The sequence below is a fragment of the Oncorhynchus nerka genome, linkage group LG1 (genome assembly GCF_034236695.1).
Source record: "Oncorhynchus nerka isolate Pitt River linkage group LG1, Oner_Uvic_2.0, whole genome shotgun sequence".
Classification (NCBI taxonomy): Eukaryota; Metazoa; Chordata; class Actinopteri; order Salmoniformes; family Salmonidae; genus Oncorhynchus; species Oncorhynchus nerka.
The window spans coordinates 45,481,457-45,491,215 of NC_088396.1; the positions used below are offsets into that span (position 1 = coordinate 45,481,457).

General features: G+C 45.1%; 1 protein-coding gene across 1 annotated transcript; it reads left to right on the top strand.

Annotated features, from left to right (window-relative positions):
* The first annotated feature begins 1,959 nt into the window (after nt 1-1,959).
* On the top strand, nt 1,960-6,153 carry LOC135571384 (uncharacterized). The gene is made up of 2 exons (XM_065017383.1): nt 1,960-2,048; nt 4,245-6,153. Exons 1-2 carry the CDS (start codon nt 1,960-1,962, stop codon nt 6,151-6,153), a joined length of 1,998 nt encoding a protein of 665 aa, XP_064873455.1.
* The last annotated feature ends 3,606 nt before the right edge of the window (nt 6,154-9,759 follow it).

Genomic DNA, 9,759 nt, shown 5'->3' on the forward strand with positions numbered 1-9,759 from the left:
AGTCTGTCCATCATTTTATTATCCATCACCCATCAGTGGTGGAAAAAGTACTAAATTGTCATACTTGAGTAAAAGTAAAAATACATTAATAGAAAATGACTCAAGTAAAAGCAAGTCACCCAGTAAAATACTACTTGAGTAAAAGTCTAAAAGTATTTGGTTTAAAAAAATACTTAAAGTATCACAAGTACATGGAATTGCTAAAATGTACTGAAGTATCAAAAGTAAAATTATACATAATTTCAAATATCTTATATTAAGCAAACCAATTGGCAAAATTTTCTTTAAATTGACGGATAGCCAGGGGCACACTCCAACACTCAGACATAATTTACAAATGAAGCATTTGTGTTTAGTGAGTCTGCCAGATCAGAGGCAGTAGGGATGACCAGGGATGTTCTCTGTTTAGGGAGTCCTCCAGATCAGAGGCAGTAGGGATGACCAGGGATGTTCTCTGTTTAGTGAGTCTGCCAGATCAGAGGCAGTAGGGATGACCAGGGATGTTCTCTGTTTAGTGAGTCCTCCAGATCAGAGGCAGTAGGGATGACCAGGGATGTTCTCTGTTTAGTGAGTCTGCCAGATCAGAGGCAGTAGGGATGACCAGGGATGTTCTCTGTTTAGTGAGTCTGCCAGATCAGAGGCAGTAGGGATGACCAGGGATGTTCTCTGTTTAGTGAGTCTGCCAGATCAGAGGCAGTAGGGATGACCAGGGATGTTCTCTGTTAGGGAGTCCTCCAGATCAGAGGCAGTAGGGATGACCAGGGATGTTCTCTGTTTAGTGAGTCTGCCAGATCAGAGGCAGTAGGGATGACCAGGGATGTTCTCTTGATAAGTGAGTGAATTGGACAATTTTCCTGTCATAAAGTAATGAGCACTTTTGGGTGTCAGGAAACATGTATGGAGTAAAAAGTACATTATTCTATTTAGGGAATGTAAGTGAAGTAAAAGTAAAATAGTAAAGTAAAATACAGATACCCCCCCAAAATAGTTAAGTAGTACTTTAAAGTATTTTTTACTTAAGTACTTTACACAACTGATACCCATTACATGATTTTGTTTTGGATGACGTCCATACTGGAGCTATCCTCCTAGAAACATTTCCACTGAATAATGACCATTCATTTGGTAGAAAACAACGTCATGTTGAAAATGACATCGGAAGGCTGTTTGATAATGTGGAAGTGTCTTTGAGGACAGCCCACTGCATTTCATCTGACCTAAATTTGCTGCACTTAGATCACTTGCGAGCAAATGTCCCTGAACGTTGATTTACAGATCGACTGAAATGGATCGAGCTGTTTTTTAAAGACCCAGATATAAACATGCAGTGCTATAGCCACAGATGCTCAACATCAGAGACAATTCCCAACGTGACTTCACAACCATACATTAAAGTTGTAATCTCAATGTTATTAAACATTTTGTGACAAATCTATTTAAATGTTATCAATTTCGAGTTTCATCCTTACTTTAATCCATGCTCACTACTCACTCTAAGCATGACTCTCTCTCTCTCTCTCTGTATTGCTATCTCTATCTATCTATTGCATCTATATCTATCTCTCTTTATTTATAGCTCTATATATCTCTCTATTTATATTTCTCTATATATTTATATATATATCTATTTATATATCTCTCTATCTATCTATTTATTTATATCTCTATATCAATGTACAGTATATATCTATCTCTATCTATTTATATCTATCTATTTATATAGATATCTATTTATATAGATATCTATATCTATCTCTTATCTCTCTATCTATTAATATCTCCATCTATTTATATAGATATCTATATCTATCTCTTATCTCTCTATCTATTAATATCTCCATCTATTTATATATAAATCTCTATCTATTTGTGTCTCTATCGATATATATCTATTTATATCTCTCTATCCATCCATGTCTTTTTATATAATCTCACACAATCCATCAGGCTCTGGGAATCATGGGGCCCCTTCCACACAAAGCCACCACCTTTGATCCTGATGTCCTTCTCACAAACCAGGGGCTTGGCAACATCCTCATAAATGTCAGGTTAGTCTTTCACCTCCTGCTCCATTACACCAAAATATAAAACACATGCAGTATGAGACCTTGGTACAGTGGAAAGGGTAAAGCAATACAACTGTTATGCCACAGCAGCAAACGTAAAGCAATCTGTAAGGACATAACTCATACAGGTACCTGAATACAAAGACAATATCGGTAGTTCACTTATAATAATACTTGTTTTATGAACAGTGTTTTTGTTTATAGGCTCCATCTAGTTTTTGCCACTGAGATAAAACGCTGGGCTGTCAATCAGGAATAATTATTGTCAAAGGATGGTTTGCCTGTAGAGCTGCACTGCTCTGCTCAGTGCCTCCTTGCCCTTGGATAATTTAAAATCTCTCCAAGCTATGAATGTGATCGTGCCACGGCAAACTCGCTATGCAAAGTGGATGAGGTTTAGATCTTAAACCACACACACTCATAAGCGTGTTTGTGCACACACACACAATTTGAGAGAAAGGACATAAACACACAAAGAAAGCCAAACCAACAGGCCCAGCTCAGATCCTGTTAGGGCATACTGTAGCAGCACTGTGTGATGTGAGAACCCACAACAGTCAGAGACATCTTGATACCTCCAGGCTAGTAGAATATAGCTGGGGTTATCAGTGATTGTGTTTGGGATAAAAAGAAAAGAAGCAGCACTTCCCTCCACCCCCCTATGTTCCCCAAGGTGTGCCATCATGCAGTTATGCTGGTAGATGGATGGCTGTGAACACATTTAGATGCACACAGTGAGCTCTCTCCTTCCTATTTGGCCTATACGCTGTACACCAATTAATAACAAGGACCATAAAGGACATATTTTGTCATGTAAAACAATGACCCGTATCTCATTTAGTCAAATCAAATCAAATGTAATTTGTCACATGCGTCATAAACAACAGGTGTAGACTAACAGTGAAATGCTTACTCACAGGCCCTTCCCAATAATGCAGAGAGAGGGAAAAAATGTAGAAACAATAGAAAAAAAACGGGGTACCAGTACCGAGTAGATGTGCCTGGGTACGAGGTAACTGAGGTAGATATGTCATCTGCTTTAAGTTTTAATGTACAGAGTTGCTGGAACACAATTCAAAATATATTTCAAGTTGGTGTTCTTGTGCCGTTCAGGCAATTTAAAGTATTGATTAGGGACTTATTGGTGGAGGAATGTAACTGATTATCTGGAGGGTTTGTGATGTTTTATTTGTGCTTCCCATGACTGGGTTTTTGTATTTAGATTAGATTGATATATTGATAGATAGACAGATAGGATATCGTTTGGGTATAATGTGTATATTTACGTTGTATTATACAGGGCACATTTGTAAAAGAGACCTAGGTCTCAATAAGTCTTCCCTGTTAAAGGATAAAACAAATATAGGTAGGAATAAAGTGACTAGGCAACAGGATAGATAATAAACAGTAGCAGCAGTGTGTGTGATGAGTCAAAATACACAGATAGTTAAATAGTTAACCAATAGCTACCCGGACTAACTATTTAGGTGTCTTCTGGCTTCGGAGTAGAAGCTGTTCAGAGTCCTGTTGGTTCCAGACTTGGTGCATCGGTACCGCTTGCCGTGCGGTAGCAGAGAGAACAGTCTATGCCAATCTATCCACTAAACACTGACCTTAATTCTACTTTTCACACTATATTTTGTCACTTTTTCGGTGGATCTCTATGGTGGATGATGAATTTGAAAACTAACTTGCTCTCTTGAAAATATCCAAAACCTTTTTATAACACAGATGCCCCTGAATTGACTTCCATCCCTAACGCTGCTCATTAGCCCGTATTCCCTACAAACTCTTTGTTCTAAACAAACTGTGCTCCACAAAACAGCAATTTGTAGCGTATGAGACTGCAATATTCTTTGCTCCGTTTCAGGCCTCTGTACACCTGACAATGTCTAAGCAGCATGGTGGGAGTGGAGGATGGAGAGCTGTTTAAATACTGACACTAAACAGAAGGAACACCACTCTACTGTCTGTTAAGGTGAAAGTGTCTCTGTCTCAGTATTATATCTACGGAAGTATAAAGAAAGACTGTCCCCCTGAGACTTAGACGCTCAAAGGAGCTTCCTGGGTGTTAGGCACAGCAGGTGCTGTCTACCTCCTGTCTACACCTTCTGTCCACCCCCATCTCCACCCGTCCATCCCCAGTCTACCCCCCTGTCCACCCCTGTCCACCCCCAGTCTACCCCCTGTCCATCCCCAGTCTACCCCCTGTCCACCCCCAGTCCACCCCCAGTCCACCCCCGTCTCCACCCGTCCATCCCCAGTCTACCCCCTGTCCACCCCTGTCCACCCCCAGTCTACCCCCCTGTCCACCCCCAGTCTAACCCCCTGTCCACCCCCCGTCTCCAACCGTCCATCCCCAGTCTACCCCCTGTCCACCCCCGTCTCCAACCGTCCATCCCCAGTCTACCCCCTGTCCACCCCCAGTCTGTCCACCCCCCCCTGTCCACCCCCTGTCCACCCCCAGTCTCCCCTCTGTCCACCCCCAGTCTACCCCCTGTCCACCCCCAGTCTACCCCCAGTCTACCCCCAGTCCACCCCTGTCCACCCCCAGTCTACCCCCTGTCCACCCCTGTCCACCCCCGTCTACCCCCCCACGTCCACCCCCAGTCTACCCCCAGTCTACCCCCCTGTCCCCCCCTGTCCACCCCCGTCTCCCCTGTCCATCCCCAGTCTACCCCCTGTCCACCCCTGTCTACCCCCTGTCCACCCCCAGTCTACCCCCCAGTCTACCCCCGTCTACCCCCCTGTCCATCCCCAGTCTACCCCCCCAGTCTACCCCCATGTCCACCCCCGTCTCACCCCCCTGTTCACCCCCAGTCTACCCCCTGTCCACCCCCAGTCTACCCCCTGTCCACCCCCGTCTTCCCCCTGTCCACCCCCAGTCTACCCCCTGTCCACCCCCCCAGTCTACCCCCTGTTCACCCCCGTCTCCCCCCCTGTCCACCCCCAGTCTACCCCCTGTCCACCCCCGTCTACCCCCTGTCCATCCACAGTCTACCCCCGTCCCCCCCTGTCCACCCCCAGTCTACCCCCTGTCCACCCCCAGTCTACCCCCCTGTTCACCCCCATCTCCCCCTGTCCACCCCCAGTCTACCCCCTGTCCACCCCCAGTCTACCCCCTGTTCACCCCCGTCTCCCCCACCTGTCCATCCCCAGTCTACCCCCCAGTCTACCCCCTGTCCACCCCCATCTCCCCCTGTCCATCCCCAGTCTACCTCCCAGTCTACCCTCCTGTCCACCCCCAGTCTACCCCCAGTCTACCCCAATGTCTGCGCGCTCCTCTATGCACCCACATACCTCCTCGTCTACCCCCATCCCGTCTACCACCCATCTACACCTGTCTACCTCCTCCCTCGTCTACCCCCCACCCCGTCTACCACCCATCTATACCTGTCTATCCCCTCCTCGTCTACCCCCCACCCCGTCTACCACCCATCTATACCTGTCTATCCCCTCCTCGTCTGTCCCCCCCCACCCCGTCTACCACCCATCTACACCTGTCTACCCCCTCCTCGTCTACCCCCCACACCGTCTACCACCCATCTACACCTGTCTACCCCCCCACCCCGTCTACCACCCATCTACACCTGTCTACACCCCTCCTCGTCTACCCCCCACACCGTCTACCACCCATCTACACCTGTCTACCCCCTACCCCGTCTACCCCTCATCTACACCTGTCTACCCCCCTCCTCGTCTACCCCCCACCCCATATACCACCCATCTACACCTGTCTACACCCTCCTCGTCTACCCCCCACACCGTCTACCACCCATCTACACCTGTCTACACCCTCCTCGTCTACCCCCCCACACCGTCTACCACCCATCTACACCTGTCTACCCCTCCTTGTCTACCCCCATCCCGTCTACCACCCATCTACCCCCTCCTCGTCTACCCCCCACACTGTCTACCACCCATCTACACCTGTCTACACCCTCCTCGTCTACCCCCCACCCCGTCTACCCCCGTGTCTAGCCCCCTGTCTACCCCCTCCTCGTCTACCCCCCCCACCCCGTCTACCACCCATCTACATCTGTCTACCCCTCCTCGTCTACCCCCACCCCGTCTACCCCGTGTCTAGCCCCTGTCTACCCCCTCCTCGTCTACCCCCCCACCCCGTCTACCACCCATCTACACCTGTCTACCCCCCACCCCGTCTACCACCCATCTACATCTGTCTACCCCCTCCTCGTCTACCCCCACCCCATCTACCCCCCGTGTCTAGCCCCCTGTCTACCCCCTCCTCGTCTACCCCCCACCCCGTCTACCACCCATCTACACCTGTCTACCCCCCACCCCGTCTACCACCCATCTACACCTGTCTACCCCCCACCCCGTCTACCCCGTGTCTAGCCCCCTGTCTTCCCCCCACCCCGTCTACCCCGTGTCTAGCCCCCTGTCTTCCCATAATGCCTCAGTTCCACCAGGATCCAGAGGAACAAGGGTATAATCCAGTACAGAATGTGTCTATGCCTCCGGTTGGTATAGATAGATAGACTAGCATCTGATACCTCACATGGATTAATAGACTGGTCCATCTCATCTCTGTTCTGGCAGAGCCACGGCTGAGGTATCAGTTGACAATTAGGCTACAGACACAGGCTGAATTCGAGACAGTGTAGGTCGATACATGTGATTGAGAAACACAGCGCTGTACTGTATCACTTTATATCCAATAATGTGTCAATAGAGCGAGCAGCAAAACAGTTCAGAGAGAGAGAGAGAAAGTAGCGATAACTGATCTGAGGGCTGACATGTGCAGGATTACTTATAGACCGACAGATCACATGACTATCACACACTTCATTAATTCAAGTCATTTTTCACAGGTGGTGAGAATTCTCAAATCAATGCTCAAAGGAGAAGTAACACAGAGGGTTCTATTTTCAGCTGGCGGTAAAGGAGGAGCAAAAAACGCACGTCAATATGGCAATTTACCTGTCAAACATCAGCTCGTATACGCTGAGGTGGGAGAGGTGGAAATATTTTAGGTGTCCTTAAAAACTTGTACCAATATACCAATTTCAGTCAGAGCAAGTAGGGATATTTAAGACCAACCAAAATCTGATCTTAGAGGTAACGCAATTGGTTATGACATTGATTTAGCCAGTGCTGGCCCAGACAGTATGTATATCACCAATATTTTATTAAATATCATGAGCAGCAAAACAGTCTGCAGAAGTTACATTTTTTTATTAATATTGGACATTATTGTTGTCCAGCTTCTGTGAAAAGTTTGGACTCATTATCAGCGACGCCCATTGCATGAAGGGGTTTCTGTCACGTTTAATCCTTCTCCGGCGCTGTAGGTCACCAGGCTGCTCATAATGGCGTAAACCTGTCACCATCATCATACTCACCTTCCCTATATACAGTTGAAGACGGAAGTTTACATACTCTTCGGTTGGAGTCATTAAAACTCATTTTTCAACCACTCCAGAAATTTCTTGTTAACAAACTATAGTTTTGGCAAGTCAGTTAGGACATCTACTTTGTGCATGACACAATTAATTTTTCTAACAATTGTTAACAGACAGATTATTTATTTCACTGATAATTCACTGTAACACAATTTCAGTGGGTCAGAACATCCACTAAATTGACTGTGCCTTTAAACAGCTTGGGAAATTACAGAAAATTATATCACGGCTTTAGAAGCTTCTGATAGGCTCATTGAAATCCTTTGAGTCAATTGGAGGTGTACTTGTGGATGTATTTCAAGGCCAACCTTCAAACTCAGTGCCTCTTTGCTTGACATCATGGGAAAATAAAAAAGAAGATAAATTGTAGACCTCCACAAGTCTTGTTCATCCTTGGGAGCAATTTCCAAATGCCTGAAGGTACCACGTTCATCTGTACAAACAATAGTACGCAACACTAAACATCATGGGACCACACAGCCATCATACCACTCAGAAAGGACACGCGTTCTGACTCCTAGAGATGAACGTACTTTGGTGTGAAAAGTGCAAATAAATCCCAGAACTTCAAAGGACCTTGTGAAGATGCTGGAGGAAACAGGTACAAAACTATCTATATCCACAGTAAAAAGAGTCCTGTCGACATAACCTGAAAGGCCACTCAGCAAGAAAGAAGTCACTGCTGCAAAAGCGCCCAAAAAAGCCAAATTACAGTTTGCAACTGCACATGGGGACAAAGATCGTACTTCATGGAAAAATGTCCTCTGGTCTGATGAAACAAAAATAGAACTGTTTGGACCTAATGACCATCATTATATTTGAAGGAAAAAGGGGGAGGCTTGCAAGCCGAAGAACACCATCCCAACTGTGAAGCACGGAGTGGCAGCATCATGTTGTGGAGGTGCCTTGTTGCAGGAGGGACTGGTGCACTTCACCAAATAGATGGCTTCATTAGGAAGAAAAATTATGTGGATGTATTGAAGCAAAATCTCAAGACATCAGTTATAGCTTGGTTGCAAATGGGTTTTCCAAATGGATAATGACCCCAAACATACTTCCAAAGTTGTGGCAAAATGGCTTAAGGACAATAAAGTCAAGGTATTGGAGTGGTCATCACAAAGCTCTGACCTCAATCCCATAGAAAATTTGTGGGCAGAACTGAAAAAGCATGTGCGAGCAAGGAGGCCTACAAACCTGACTCAGTTACACCAGCTCTGTCAGGAGGAATGGGCCACAATTCAACTTATTGTGGGAAGCTTGCGGAAAGCTTCCCGAAACAATTGACCCAAGTGTAACAATTTAAAGGCAATGATACCAAATTCAAATTGAGTGTATGTAAACTTCTGACCCACTGGGAATATGATGAAAGAAATAAAAGCTGAAATAAATGATTCTCTTTACTATTATTCTGACATTTCACGTTCTTAAAATTAAGTGGTGATCCTAACTGACCTAAGAGAGTGTCACGTTCGTCATAAGGATCGGACCAAGTACATTCTCTTTTTATGAATGAACAACAAACAACCAAACACAACATGAAGCTATACAAACTAGTGCTGACAGGCAACTAATCATAGACAAGATCACACAACTAACAATGGGGAAAATGGCTACCTAAGTATGATCTCCAATCAGAGACAACGATAAACAGCTGTCTCTGATTGGGAACCATATTAGGCCAACATAGACATACAAAAACCATAGATGACAAAAACCTTAGACATACAACAACTAGAGTACCCACCCTAGTCACACCCTGACCTAACCAAAATATATAGAAAAACAGAGAATCTAAGGTCAGGGCATGACAGACAGAGCATTTTTATTAGGATTAAATGTCAGGAATTGAGAAAAACTGAGTTTAAAATATTTGGCTAAGCTGGATGTAAACGTCCGACTTCAACTGTATATATCAACTGTATAACTTTATATATCAACTGTATAACTGTATATATCAACTGTATAACTGTATATGCAGTTGAAGTCGGATCCCAAAAAAAACAAATCCTAACCGACTTTCCAAAACTATAGTTTGTTAACAAGACATTTGTGGAGTGGTTGAAAAACTAGTTTTAATGACTCCAACCTAAGTGTATGTAAACTTCAGACTTCAACTGTATATATATATATATATATAAATAACAAGGACATTTCTCAATGACCTCAAACTTTTGAACGGTAGCGTGCGTGTGTGTGTGTATGTATATATATACACACACACACACACACACACACACACACACACACACACACACACACACACACAC